Source organism: Phodopus roborovskii, unplaced genomic scaffold, assembly GCF_943737965.1.
Source record: "Phodopus roborovskii unplaced genomic scaffold, PHOROB, whole genome shotgun sequence".
Lineage (NCBI taxonomy): Eukaryota > Metazoa > Chordata > Mammalia > Rodentia > Cricetidae > Phodopus > Phodopus roborovskii.
This window is the reverse complement of record NW_026126514.1, coordinates 21623407-21639060: the sequence shown is the minus strand read 5'-3', so window position 1 is coordinate 21639060 and position 15654 is coordinate 21623407. Positions and strand designations below refer to the sequence as shown.

Here is a 15654-nt window from a genome sequence, read left to right as displayed (position 1 = left end):
CTGGCTCTCTGGGAGCGAGAGATAAACACATCTTCCTAACTGCCAGTGGCTGTCAGTAGGAGACACTTCTTAGAGTTCCCTTTATAGGTGGCTCCTGGAAGTTGAAACTGATATGCGGGTAGATGAGGCAAAGCCTAGCTACATGGTAGAGCTCCACTAAGATGGGCCAAGTGGTGGAGTGATTGCACATAAGGAGTGTGATCACAAGGAGACTGTGGAGGACACCTTTGGGGGTATCTGTTCAGGGGTGGTAATACCCTTCTCAAAGACTGCTCTGGGGTGGTGCAGGCGACGGCTACACCTCCAGTACTTGACTAATTGGAAGGAGACTACTTTTCCACAGTCTCTTTCCCAGGACAGTCAAACTCAAATGAGGAGTTTTAATTCAATCTGATCTGTGAGAACTGAGGAAATTCGACTTGGGGAGCCGAGGCTGCTTCTATAATGTACACATGAAATTCCTCAGTACAACAGAATAGTACACCTGGGTAGACACATGGATGGGTAGATGGATGGGTCGATGCTCGGTAAAGAATGAAGCAAAGAGCCTCACAGTGCCAGGATCTTTCAAAAGAATCCCAACAAGAAGAACTTACTAGTAGACAACAAAGCTAAATCCAGCAGACACTGTTCCCAGGATGAAGCCCTTGGTGTCACTCACAGGAACACTACCCAGTAATTACACCTGAGTTGTGGACCCAGAATTCTCAGTAGGCACAGGCAGCTCCTGGTGTACTTTATTCTCATACTCTCTCTCTCCCCCTTTCTTTAATTCTCTCCCTCTCTCCCTCCCTTTCTCAACTCACTTTGTGAAATGGGGATGGCAAGATGACTAAACTCAAGGTTTGCAAGGACTAACTGTGTTATGTCAGGAATTTTAACAAGTGTTTGACCTACAGAAAGTGCTCAAAACATGATAGCAACTCTTGTTATTATCACGCCATTATCATAACCTTCAGCCATGGTGGACCTGTGGCTAGAACTGTATGTAGCTTACCCAGAAGCTACCCATTATATGCAACGTGCGCACGCACGCGCGCACACACACACACACACAGAGAGAGAGAGAGAGATAGAGAGAGAGAACACAGACACAGAGAAGGGGGAGAAGCAGACAGACAGACACACACACACACACACACACAGAGAGAGAGAGAGAGAGAGAGAGAGAGAACACAGACACAGAGAAGGGGGAGAAACAGACAGACAGACAGACACACACACACACACACAGAGAGAGAGAGAGAGAGAGAGAGAGAGAGAGAGAGAGAGAAAACACAGACACAGAGAAGGGGGAGAAACAGACACACACACACACACACACACACACACACACACAGAGAGAGAGAGAGAGAGAGAGAGAGAGAGAGAGAGAGAGAGAGAAATAGAAGTGTGTGCTTGCCAACTAATAAAAGCTGCAATGGCTCCTTGACCCCCCAGTGTAGGACAAGAATCTAGAGCACCTCCTTGTAGTGTGGCTACTCATGACTATAATCTCAGCCCTTGGGAGGTAGGAAAAATCAGGAGTTCAAGGCCACCCTCAACTACATAGCTAGTTTAAGGCCAACCCAAAGTCTAGCAGGTCTAAGGAGACAAAAGTCCCCCCCCCCACACACACACACCCTCAAGCCCAGCTGCTGAGGTACAAAAGCATTTCCTAGTGCCACATGGCAATGATCCCAACGAGGTAGGGGCTTTTCATTGTAAGAAGTATTTTTAAGGGGTCCCTAAAACTGGGTTGATAACCAAAGATACTGGCCAAGCACTCAGTCCCATTCAGTTTCCTCATTTTCTAACATCAAATAAAGATTCTGATGCTCAGCATTATGGGTTTTAAAACAGTTATTATGAAACAAAGGTGCTTCCCTGTGGACTGCAATATGTTACTTTAGACTTTGCAGTCTAACATAGTAACCCTTTCCTGTCCAGCAGCATTTACTCATCCTTATAACCACATTAAGAAAGGTTTTTCTCTGTTTGAAACTAGACTACATAATCCTTTTGATTTACGAATATGTTTCATTTGCAGATAGATAGGCTGTTTTGGGAATGAAATGTTTTTGTAAGAAACAGTTACGGCACATTGGCCACAGTGAAGATGGAGAAAAAATTCGAAGAATAGCAATTACATTTATGGTTATGAATAATTTAGATAGTGATTCAAGGCACGGTTGAATTGGAAGCCCTATCTACACTCATCAAATTCTGAGAGCTGCTGGGGAGTATTTCTGTGTGAATGGCAAGCCCCACATTGAAAACTGCAGAATGCTATTAAAAGCGGTGGACAAGAAGGGGATCTCTGGGAACAGACGGCACCACGCTGACCGGCTCTTAAGTCCCAACTGTTTCATTATGTTTCGCTGACCAAGTCGTCAGCAGAGTGAATAGAGAGTTCACATCAACAGGAAGCAGTTACTGACGTCAAAGAGGTCACGGTGGAAAGCACCCTTGTGAGGAAACCTGATTGCACCATGCTCGAACTGGAAACCACTTGAATTTAACCACATTAAGAATGATTGCGAAGGCTTCACAGAAGAAACACTGAGATGGAGTCTAATGGCTTTATTTATTTATTTATTTAGTCATCCTGCACACCCTATAGGATGCCAGGAGTTAATTCACTCACCTAGCATCCCCCTTGTGAGGCCCTGCAGACAAGATACATCTTATCTGGACAGTCTTCTCTGACGGGTTCTTATGTGGCAAACAGAACTTTAGGGACTTGAACTTTGAACTTGGGGATTCACAACCCCGAAGGCAAGTGTGTTTGTCCCTGGTGGCTAGGGACTTGTTACAGCCATGTTTTATCATGAATCCTGACCAGCCTGTGGGGCAGACAAGGAAGCACCTTGACAGGGTCTATAACCACCTACAACACAAACTTATAAGGGACTTTCTAGATTAGGTCAATGGACATAGGTGGACTCACCCTAAATGTGGTCCCATCCCACAGGGTGGGGTCCCCACCCGTATAGAATAGGGAAAGCAAGCTGGGTGCTAGTGTTCACCTCATTCTCCTGGCTGAGAATGTCATATGACCAGCTGCTTCCAGTCCCTGCTGCCATGACTTCCCCCTCGAGGGGAGGGGGACTGTACCTTCAAACTGTGAGCCAAACAAAGCCTTCCTCAAGTGGCTTTCATCAGCTAATTTGTCACAGCAAGGGGGGGGGATAATTAAGAGCACAGCTCTCATCTGATGAAGGATAGTTGGTGTAAACAGATTAGAAGGGCTATAAACAGATTAGAAGGAGGAGAGGACGCTGTGAAGTCCCTAGGAAACCCCCAGATAAGTGGATGGAGCTGAGCAGGCCCTGCAAAAGCCGCACAATGAAGACAGAAACCCCCACCACTTTCTGCCAGACCCAAGAAACACCTCCGTTCTTTGGTGACCTGAGTTCTTAGCATTTGAGTTTCTTCTAGGGAAGGCATATCTAAGCCTTCCTTCCTCCAGCTTCCCACCCGTCTCTGCCCCCAGAGAGACTTCTCTCTGTAGCTCACTGCTTTTCTGTCTCCATAAGCAGGGAGTGGAGAACTTTATATTGCAGCTTCTACTAGATCAAGTGTCCTGGAGACCCACTCTCCCATCTGAACTATTTCCTGATTTCCCCCAGTGCAGTTCCCTAAGCTCCCCAACAGTTGGAACTGCAGCCAACCCTCAAAGGTGCTGTCTCGCCAGTCTACTTCTGAGATCACTGCCCTGGGTCGAAAAGGAAACCACAAGTTTGCTTTCCCTCAAAACACACTCAAATTGTCAGTAGCAGCTATTTCCATATCAGCTGGGAAATCTTTCTAAAGGTTAGATTATCAGTTTATGAAATCCAGCTTTGTGTGCCCTGTACAGGACAGGGTCTGACTCATAGACAGGCCTCACTGTGGGGCCCCAGTAGAGATGGCAGCTTTCATAAAAAGTATTGGTTCGATGCAGTATTGATAAAGCGAAAGTATCATGATTAAATAGCAAAGCAAGAGAAGCTGTGTGTTTCTCCCACTTTGTGTTGACGTAACCCACTTAAAACTCACACACGGTGAACTCATATTTGGCTCCTTGGTGCCGCCAGCACCCCACATCTCTGCCTTGCTGTGCAGCAGACTTCTAGGCTACAAAGAGACAGTAGAGAGCCAGTCAGATCCTCACACGCGGAACAAACCCTGCACACCTGCGCTGTCCCCCAGTCCAGGAGTCCTGTCCCCACAAGCGCCACTGTGTAGACACTGACAGCTGTAAGGAGCTATCACCTCTTCCCCAGTCTCTCCATAAACACAGAATAACATGATTAAAATCATATTGATTTGTGTGTATTCGTGTAGGTGTGGGCAGGTGCATGTCGTGGCTCCTAGATGGCAGTCAGAGGACAACTTCTACCCTCCACCATGCAGCTTTCTGGGCTGAACTTGCATAGCTGGGCCTGGTAGTCAGCACCTTTACCCACTGAGCCATCTTGCTGGCCCATGTACTCTTTTATAAGGACAGTCTGACACACTTTGCTTCCTCTCTAGGAAATAGTTTTAGCCCGTGTAGCTAGACACTGAGGATAGATTATTTGATAGTCATGAGAGGCCACAGTTTTCAGCCAAAGCAGATTCTTCAGGGAACACCTGGCAATAGCTCATGGGCACAACTGATACCTAGTGAGTGGGTAGCAAGGACGCTGCTGGATGGCCTAGGATGCACAGCCCTCCAGGAGAGGTTTATTCCACCATGTGTCAAAAGAGGACACGCCACACGGCATGGCGCTGTTTGAGTAAGGATCGTATGGTCACTGCAAACAATGATAGTAGGCCAGCCCTGAGATGGGTCATGTGATGGAGTGACGCTCTGAGCAATGTGAAAAGGAACTTTCTCTGCAGATCTGTCTGAAAGTCCAAATAAAGAGGAAGTAATCAGGTAAACGTCAGGCCCACATCCTATAGGCTTCCGGAAGAGGGACTTTAACCAGGCTTGTGGGACAACTCTACCCTATTAGCAGTGTCTCCTGATTGTGTCTAACTCATGCTAAGCAGCTTTACCATCAGCAGATGGATGTTGGTATAGAGGTGATGGACAGTGGCTTGTCCCTGCTTCACGTCACCAAAAAGAGAAATGGTTCTGTGCTGCCTAGGGTGGGAGGGAGTTAACAGAGCTAGAAAACGTCAGAATGGCTTCCCAAGGAACAATGCAAAGAAATGGAAATAAGAACGCATGGTTGGAAGTGGAGGCAGCCGAATGGCAGTCCTGTTTGGATGGGGAACTATATAGTCCATCATTTAACCCTTAAAATGCCTTACGCCTTGAGGATGAATTGGAGAGGCTCTGGACAGAGTTCCAACACTCCCTCCACAACGCCAACAGAGCCTCCACAGAGCCAACGTAGGCACGAAGGAATGAGCTCACAGTACAGTGGGCTCTTCTACTGAACAAACACACTGCAAGCTGAGAAGCAGAAAGGCCCCGGTTGGAACTACAGGGAAGAAAGGGCAAACTGATCTTTCTAGAACACAGGAATAGAGCGGTGAGACAGGGCAGTCAGTGCTAACTGACAGCAGGAAACAGGAAAGAGTCTTAGACAAGAGTGGTACAAAGTGTCTCGATGGCTCATGAGGTTAGATGCAGGTGAGCAAAGAGATAGACAAATGTCCCTGCGGCCTGGAGCAGGAGATGTTGGTACGAGAAGACCACACATGCATCTGGGTGAACGGGACATGAACTAAGGCTCTTCCCATTCTGCCTCCTGCCTGTGTGATGGAGCAATACAGCACCAAACACTAGCCGGAGCTGATGTGGAGCTTGAATCAACCCTCCCTAATAATCATCAGCAGAACCCAAATTCACTCCACCCTACATAAAAATAAGCGTGCGTGCCCCGGACATGCAAATACAGCATTAAGCACTGCTAGTCTTTCTTCCAAGTAGGTGGCTACACTGAGCCTGGCCAGTAGAAATCTAAGAATAGCCTCCCATGGATGGCTGGTCACCTGCTGAGTCCACCCACATAGGACAGCTTTGGGCCCTTAGCTGCCCAGGCCAGCTATATGAAGGCAGAGCCTGATCTTTGTGGCCTGCTGTGTCCTCAGGGCTGAAAGTCAGGCTTCATGCCACAGACACTCCATATTCGTGGTCTGAATGAATAAACACTTTCCTGCCTTGTGCCACAAGCTAACATGCAACAAGGCTGTTTTTACTCATGAGAAGCACTGACTGTTTCTGGGACCCAGGGGAGACAGACATAACCAAGTTCTAACCAGCAATGAATTATTTACAAGAAACTCAACTATTTCAAACCTAGAGCACATCGTAGGCTCTGGTTTCTGCCCAAGATGGTTGGGTTTTTACAACCGCATCACTGTCTGCAGGTTGGGGTGGACTCAGTCCAGCTACAGATAGCTTCAGACCCTGCCGGGACAGTCACATCAGTCAAGGTGGGAACCCACACAGCTTCCCAGGGGCATCAGCAGGCAATGCAGGAACTATGGTGTTAGTTGGTTTGGGTCTCACAGCTACCCTGGATGAACTTTGGCAGAAAGCCTAACACATGGCTCAGAAGTTCCCCAGGATCCAGAGTTCAAGGTCAACTATCCACACTTAGCAAACGAGCTCAACCTCCCACCACCACTCCATGTATGCCAGTTTCTCTCCAGACCAAGAGGAAGGGCTGACCGTTTACCAGACCACCTTCTTTTCAGCTCCAGCCAGCCTTGGCGCTTGAACTTCCAAGGACACTGTTGAAGATGGGGGAGGGGAGATGGGGACTGGGGGACCGGCAACTTGACTCACTGTGGTAAGCGAAAACCGTAAGTATGCAATCACCAGCTCCAATACTTCCAGTCACTGTGAGCACACGTGGCTGAGGCTAACTCTGGTGAAGACTGGGGACATCAAAGGGAATGACACACAGTGCCACAAAACATCTTTCCAGATGTGAAATTGCTGGGGCTGCTTAACCTCTGGGTTGTTGGTGTTGGTGACAGCCATAAACAAACCAGTTACAGTTAAGCAACCTCAACAACAGTGGTTTGCAGCTCTAGTCACACCAAGCATCCTGCAGACGCGGCCAGAGGCAGGAGCAGAGGAACGGCTGGACCTTCTCACTCTTTTTTCCCTTTCACGTTCAAGACCCTGTTTACCCACAGGAAGTTGGAGGCCTGGTAGCCTCAGAGGACAGATGCCCAAATCCTGTGCCCGAAGGTGGCCTCTGTATGCTGTCCCCAGAGGCTATCAGTTGAGGGGGTCTGCCTGGCGTGCAGTATGGTGCAGATACATTAATCGGGTCTGTGGACCTGTCTCCATAGCTACCGACCTAAAAGAAAGATGGAACACGCTGGTGGGCAGGGAGCAAGCAGCTCCCACCCAATACTGTGTTCTAGTTTGCTTTCTATTTTCATCTGAGCCAAAGGCAAACTACAGCAAATGACCCATAAGCCGACCAAATGGCATGTGAAGCAGTTAGTTATTGCTCAGGGAAAGGAGGAAACCTAGTTCCAGAAAGATCAGAAGGGATATCCTCAGGTGTTTCACAAAGGCCAGAAAACACGTGTGGTGTAAGAGCACAGAGATACATTCTTCTCTGTGTAGACACTGAGGGGAGGGGCGATTTCTTGCTACAGTGTAACAGATATGGCACAGAGCGGCATAATCCAGTCAAGAACGCACATATTGGCTCTTGCTTTGTGACCAAGGACAGACTTTTTAACCTCTTTGGACCTCAGCCATCCAAACCGTTTTGGATATCGTCTTGACTATTGCAAGATAAATACCCGACAGGTATTTATTGAATAGCAGGGTGCACTCTCTGAGGCAGCAGTAAGGAACAGAAGCGGGGGGGAGTGTGGAAGAGTAACTCCTTCCTCTCATTTACACACAGTGCTTTACTAACAACTAAAGACAATAACAGAGAGAAAAATATGGAGAAAGCAACGCTCCCTTACCCTCCTGTTGCAGAGTGACTCCCCTGGCATACTTGGAGTCGGCTAAGAGCATCATGTGCCTATGCACACAGACTCTAAACAATCACACCTTCCAAGATCAGGCCTTGGCTGTGCTAACCCACAGGCGAAGAGCAGCGGATCCTGCTGGGCTGCCAAGAGCGCCATCTGCAGGGCTGGCCTGCGGAGCAGGCCTATGCTCTCTGAGGACATCTACAGCAAAGAGCCGGTCCTGTCCCTCCTGGTTCTGGGAACCTCTGTGGTCTATAACCAACAGAGAAGCTGATGCAAACAGAGCTAAACCCCTAAGGAGTGAGGAGGGACCTCAGTGTAGCCGTGTTCCAGGTGCTGGGCACAGGGTGCTTTCAAAGCAGAACCCCTGCTCTGAAATTGGGTCTCTGAACAAAGACTAAAACGACCAATATTGACTCAGCCACTCCCCCTTCCTGCCCTTTCTTACCCCTACCTATTGGCCCCTCTCAGCTCAGTAGCTCAGCGGTCCCTCCCTGGCCTCAGCAGAGATCCCTCTACTCAAGTGGTCTAAGCCTGCGGAAGGAAGGCAGCGGGGGGTCTCCATTCTAGGCCATAAATGCCAGAAGGCTGACAGCCACTAATGAATATGAAAGAACCTGGATGGGAATCAACTTCAAAGGACTGTAGATTTGAGACCTAGGTTCCTAGTCTCCTTGCTAAACAATGTCTTATTCTCACTTTCTCTGTTGTTTAAAACAAAGCATAACACACATTTGAAAAAATATGTACTTCCCCAGAAATTCTACCATTCAACGGCAGCCCTGTTAAGATTCTTGACATCTTTTCCTGTTGGCGCATTTGTGGGGTCAGTTCACTGTCTTGATCAGAACTTGGTGTGGATTCAAGCCACTCATCTCTGTAAATTCTGTATTCTTTCCTGGAACCTTCTAGTTCTGTAGTTTCCTATAAGTGTTGCATTTGGAGAGAGTGTTCTTACTATTTCCATGTTTCCCTGGACAACCAACAAAGCAAAGATAATAACTGAATCTATTTTATGTGATGACAACAACATTCCATTAATCATGTATGTCAGATGCTTATGACAATGTCTGACACAAAGTACTTAAAAAACAAACAAACAAAAAACCCAAAAAAACCTGGCCAGACAGGTCTAGAACTCACAAACTCAAGAGATGCTACCTCACATGCCCTGTCTGGGACTCAGGTATGTGCTATCATACCCCCCCCAAAGGAAATCCTCTTCAATTAGTACATTATTTAAGTGTACTCCCTTTGCTGAAAGCTCAAGTTGTTTCAACTTAACTCAAATGGTAAGAAAACAACTTCAAAAATCTAAAACAAAGGGACCTAAATAGATATTTCCCCAAAAGAAGAACTATCAATGGTCAATAGATGCATGAAACAAAAATGCTTGCCACCACTGACCATCAGAGAAATGCATACAATTGCAGCCACACTGGGATACCACTTCTTCCACACCAGAACTTTCTCAAAAGGATGAATGGAATCGAGTCTTGGCAACAGTGGGAAGGAACGAGTTACCGTGCACACTGGTGGAGGGATTGTGTGTCAGTCAGCCGCTGCCAAAACTGTATGAAGATACCTCAAAAATTATGATGCAACAATTCCATTAGCCCAGCGTGCATCCCAGGACAATGAAGGCAGCGTATGAAGAGAGAATCGCATGCCCCACTCACTGCAGGGTATGGATGAACGACGAAAGACGTGGATGAACAGACTCGGAAAGTGTGGGATAGACATACAATGGGATAGCAATATCATTCAACCTTAAAACACGAGGAGACCCCGTCTCCAGACGGATCTGGAGAAAATTAAGTGATACAAACCTGGTACAGAAAATCAAATCTAAATAACTCATATGAGCAGGGAGAACAGAGATGAGTACCAGGACTGAGGATGTAATGACCCAGAAGCTTTCAGTCGAATAACCTTAGCAATGGACTAATCATATATTAACCATCTTTAAAAATTAAGCATCTTTTAAAAGTATTTGTGTGTGTGTGTGTGTGTGTGTGTGTGTGTGTACACATGTATGTCACAGCACATGTGTGGGGGTCAGAGAACAACTTCAGGGAATCAGTTTTCTCCTTCCACTATGTAGGCCCCAGGGATCAATTCCAGGTCGTCAGGGCTCCATGGCAAGTGCCTTTACCCACTGCATCTTATCGCCTCAAATTAAGTGGCCTTGCATACATCTATTTCATCCTTATACTGTTTCTCTTAGCTAGACAATGAAAAATAAAACCAGCAGATCCTACAGCTCTCCTCAATAAAAGCTTATTATTCACCAAGTGTTCAAAAGCACGATGCTATCAGGTTTGAGAATTCTAACCTTTTTCTACACTTATAAGCAATAATGTTTATGGAGAGATTTTGACAGAAAAGTTTATTGATTCCTAAACCTATATACAAAATTTGAAGGCATTCCATAGGGCCATGAGGGACAGGAAGTCACATTATCGAGCAAGGACCCCCTCCCCACAAGTGAGAAGGCATTTGGCAGACAGCTTGAGGCTAGGGACCTGAGCTCTCTGCTGAGCGGTTGAGAGGAGGGGCCATGGCTTGCAGAGTCAAGTAGCTAGAGAGTCACCTAACCTTGTCATTCCTTAAAGTGACTACTATTTTCAGGCCTTTACACCAGGTGTTACAGTGAGTAGGGATAGACCCTGAGGATTTCCTGCAGATGGAAGGAAGTTCAGCACCGGAACCCCTAGAGGGTGAAATGGGAGACTCTGTCTCCCAGTGACCAAGTGCAGAACTCATTTAGTTCTTGGTCAGCTTCACCCCTTTCATCCTTTAACCTGGAGGAGGTTGGGAGCCCCACCCCTACCCCCGGTCTTTGTTTTGGAGATAGCAAGTAATCCACACCCTTTCAAAATGTTCCTGGGTGTCACTGTTCTGGTGGAGAAATCAAGACTACTTTGCAGTCACAACTGCCACCTTGTGGCCAAACATCAGACCTTCAGTAGGAAAGGGCCACCAATGCTAATGCAAACTCCAGCTGCTAAGTTAGGAACCCCTATGCCCTCTAAAACATTATCACTGCATAGGGTCACTGCATAGAGTAAATAAGACAGCAGATGCAAAGCTATCAGCACAATGCCTCGAGGGCAGACCACAAAATGCTCTGTAAACATGCAAAGGTAGACGTATAAGGGCATTCATTGCAAGATAGGTTGAAGTAAAAGAGTAGGTAGGCAATTAAATATAAATTAAATAGATTAAATAGATAAATTATATATTGCATATTACATTATGTAATTATATGTTATATATAATAAATTAGCTAATATATGTTAGCTAAAATCTAAATATATAATCTTGTCTGGCCTGGTTGGCCTTGAAACCACAGAGATCCGCCTTCCCCTGCATCCTGAGTGCTGGGATTAATGACATACTCCACCATGCTTGGCACAGTATGTTTTTAACATAAAACACTATACAAATAAAAATGAAGCAGCTAGATGTATATAAATACTAAACAAATTTCCAAGATTTACTGTTATTGCGCTTAAAAATTAGTGCAATCATAGTCATATAGTACTGTTTGTATATTTTTTTAATTATTTTATGTGTATAGGTGTTTTGCTTGCATTTATATGGGTGCGCTACATGCTTGGCTGGTTCCCACAGAGGCCAGAAGAGTGTCTCAGTACCCCTGGAACTGGAGTTACAGACAGTTGTTAGGCACCACATACGTGGCTGCTGGAAACTGAACCTGTGTTCCCTAGAAGCGCAACCAGTGCTCTAAATGGTTGATCATTCTCTCCAGCCTCTTTGTATTTTTTATTTTTGGTTGTGAGCCTAGCCTTTAACGCTGAGCCATCTCTCAGGCCCCAGTTTGTGTTTTTTAAAGGGTGATGTTCATATAATGTTGTCATGTGCCAAAAATTTCCTTGAAAGGCTTTCTGTGCCAGTACAAAGACACTCAGAGGATGTGTGTGCCACCTAGTGTAAGAAGATGGCAGCCTGGCCTGCCATCCCTCCACTCCAGTTTCTCTGTGGCTCTCTCCTGCACCCCCATCTCCTCCTGCTTCCCTTCACCGGTCCAGCTGCAGGCAGGCCCTCCTCCATCAGAGTGTCACACTGTGCTGGCTTTGTTCACACTGGATGCTCCTCCACCTCAGCCCAAGCTCTGTGGAAGCTGTTTGCACACTGTGGGGAGCACCGTTTTTCCCAACAAATCCAAAGTCTCACTTCTGGCCTCAGCTTAGGTGTTAATTCCCATGTCTAGTCAGGTGGGACGCCCCTGTGTGTTCCCACAGCACCTCAGGTTTCCTGACGGCACAGCTGAGGGCCATGCCCAGGGCTCCGTCTCCCAGACAGCAGGAAAATTCTGACTCATTTGTTAGAACCCAGGTGCCTTCATAGAGGTCACCTTCCCTCTTCACTGACAGAGAAGCTCCATTATGGACCCAACTCTAATCAGGCAGCAGAATGTTGTGGTCCAGAGAATGAACCTAAGTTAGTTAGTGTAAGACAGTCACGATACATCGGCTCATCTTTGGGAGGCATCTCCTCTCCAGCTCCTGAAGCTAAAAAGATGACCCAAGACTAAGAAAGGAGAGTGGTCCACGAGACCCATTTGCCTCAGTTTTGGATGCTGTTCCATCAAAGTGGGATATGTAAAGGTGAAACAAATACTCCAAGTCAACAAGTAGAAGGCATGTCTAACAGTGCTAAACAATGAATCTAACCCCAGGGATCACCTCCAGACTTCACATTGCCTGGATTGACAAGAACAATTATCCAAATGAACCAAGACCACCCTGTTTTTTTGTTTTTTTTTTTTTTTGTTTAAACTACCATTAGCTTAACATTCTTGATGGGGGATGTCCTTCTGAGTATATGTTTCCTTTATTGGTTGATGAATAAAACATCGTTTGACCAATAGAACCAGGAAGATAGCTGGGGCTAGGAGACGAGTAGAATTCTGGGAAAGGTAGGCAGAGAAGGACCATGAGGAAATGCCATGTAGCCAAGGAAGGAGTAACAGGTCTGCACTCTTCTTCAGTAAGATAAGACCATGTGGAAATACTTAGATTAATAGAAGTGGGTTAAATAATTAAGACAGAGCTATACAGTAAGAAGCCCTAGAGAACGGCCAACAGCTTTACAACTAATATAGTGTCCATGTGTTTATCTGGAGCTGAGAAGGGCGGTGGGTCCTGGTGGGACAACAGAACTCTAGCAACACATTGCAGCAAAAAGCTTTCTGCATTGCTACTCTTAAAACATTGCAAGCAGAGTCAAATCCCAAGGCTAGTCCAAGGTACTAGACCAAAGGGTATTTAAGGTCAAGAGCATGGTCTTCAGACGATTCAAGACCAGGTGATGTTTCTAGGTCCTTCTCAACTCTTTCACTCAGGGCCAAGCCTATCCTGAATATAGGAAAACTATAGCCAAATTCACCAAGATGAACCATGACATTCACTTTCCTCTTAGACTTTTGTAATTTCTCTGCTATAGGAAATTCACCTCTGAAGGCAACCTTTTCAATATCAGGGCACACAACCTTTGAGATGACCCTTCTATGGGACAGCACTAAGGAAGGGGTCTGCCCAGGTCATCAAAAATGGCCAATGTCTTGAGAGCACACTCCACACAGTTTCTTGACATTGTCACATCTCACTGTTGTCTCAGCTCTTTACGACAGGAGGCTGTGAGGCAGGGAGCACCAGTCATACTCACGGGAGTCTGAAAGCAGCAGAAGAGCTGGGTGAGGAAGGGGTGGTTGCGGGCCAAGGACAGGATCCTCTTCTCAGTCATGGTGCACTCCACATCGTCATCCTGTAGGATCACATCCTTCTTCAGCACCTTCACAGCGTACAGTTCTCCTGTTTCCTTTATCCTGGCGAGCATCACCTAGAGAGGCAGGAGGGAGCGTGAGGCACACACGAGGGTTGAGGGTGTGGGTCCACGTGAGAAGGACTGGTCCACGTACATACATGTACACACACAAACAGCACACACACACACACACACACACACACAGAGAGAGAGAGAGAGAGAGACAGACAGACAGACAGACAGACAGACAGACAGACAGACAGCATGCTTGCTACTTCAGTCTAGTCGGTCAAAGCCCAGACTCACTTTCCCGAAGCTCCCCTTCCCCAGCACCCGGATGAACTCGAAGTTGTCGATGCCGAATCTGCTCGAAGAATTGACACCAATCCCATTTCCTTCTTTGGAACCCTCCTTTCCCTGCCGTCTTAATGTCGATCTGGAAATGAGCTTCTGCAAGGAGGAGAAATGCAGAAATTACCGTGAGCACAAGGCCAGTGTGGATAGGGAGCCTTTCCTAGCGGTGAGCAGTCTCAGCCTCTACCTAGCATGTGAGGAAATCAGTCCTGGGCAAGATGTTCCGCTTCTCCAACTCAAAACCACCTCACCATGCGCTTCTGGTGTGTATGCACGCCCTGCTGTGTGGAGAATGCGTCCAAGTTTGTGCACAAATGAAGATGCCAATGTCTTGGGTCACTGTGGTTTCTTCCACAATGGCTTCTCCACAGAGCAGTCAATGCAGGAGCGCCACCTAGTGGCCATTTCATGCAAAGGGAGGTTTCATGGTTGCTCAGAGAGTCACAGCAGCAGGACAAGCACGTGTTTTTTTTTTTTTTTTTTTTTTTGTTTTGTTTTGTTTTGTTTTTTTAATACAAAAACTTAAATTATGTAAATAAAATTCAATGTAAAATAGGAATGACAAGAATTATGATGGGTAAATGTTAAATATCTAAAATCTCACTAGCCTTCTCTCATCATACATTTTTAAAACATTGTATACACACATATTTTCATACTAAATTAAAAAATATGGCTAAATTAGTCTTGTTGCACATGGTATTATTTTTAAATGGTCATATTTATTTCTTACATCTTTAAGTGCCTTTTGAGAACACAAGGCTGCTTCTAAAAATATTTATTTTTATTATTTTAAACTGTGTATGTGCCTCTGTGTGGGCAGGTGCACACATGGGCAGGTGTCATGGAGGCCACAGGAGGGTTTGGCCTCCCCTGAAGTTGGAGTTAGGTAGTTGTGTACCACCTGATATGGGTGTTGGGAACTGGACTCTGGCCCCCTCAAGAACAGTACTAGCTCTTAACTGCTGAGCCATCTCTCCAGCCCAAGGAGGCTGTTTTTGTTTGTTTATTTGTTTGCTTTGGTACTGTGAATAGACCCCAAGGCTTCATGCTTACTAGAGAAGTACTCTACCATTGAGCTAGAGAACATGGATTTATAAGTTCTTAATGAATCTAGTTTTAAAGGATGTGCCTAGGCTCTAAGCCCTAATGGGACTTGTAAGCAATGTTGAAAATCAACCAACTATGTCTCAGCCTTAACCTTCAAGACAGAGATAACAATACAATAAAATGGATTATATTTAAAATGCAGTTGGCTTTCCAGATCTCCACTCCTTCTTGTAAAGTTGTCAAAAGTATAAAAATGGCCCCAGCTCAAATTTTACTTCCTCAACCCAAATTCTTGATTAGAGCTAAAAACTCAAGAGCCAGCATTCCTTAATTTTTAAAACCCACTTTTCTCTTTGCTTACTTGTAATTCTCTCTTTTTAATGATGTGCTGTTGACAGGTAAATCTGGTTTCCTCACTATTAAGTACCACAGCATGGAAGGTTCTTGGTTTGAGAGACAAGGAGGCATTGCCCATTCTGGGACTGAGTCACACAGCCTGCCGCCATATTTCAGCCAGAGTCTCAGTACCAGCCATTCTATGCATTG

At 46.0% G+C, this 15654-nt stretch overlaps 1 protein-coding gene across 1 annotated transcript in view; it reads right to left on the bottom strand.

Moving 5' to 3' along the window:
- Prkch (protein kinase C eta) overlaps positions 1-15654 on the bottom strand; it is a 191611-nt gene that overhangs the window by 61615 nt on the left and 114342 nt on the right. The window contains exons 8-9 of the mRNA XM_051195994.1: positions 14011-14154; positions 13606-13779 (exon numbers count right to left, since the gene is read on the bottom strand). Of these exons, the coding sequence (XP_051051951.1) occupies positions 13606-13779; positions 14011-14154 (318 nt within the window). The remainder of the gene's footprint in view (positions 1-13605; positions 13780-14010; positions 14155-15654) is intronic.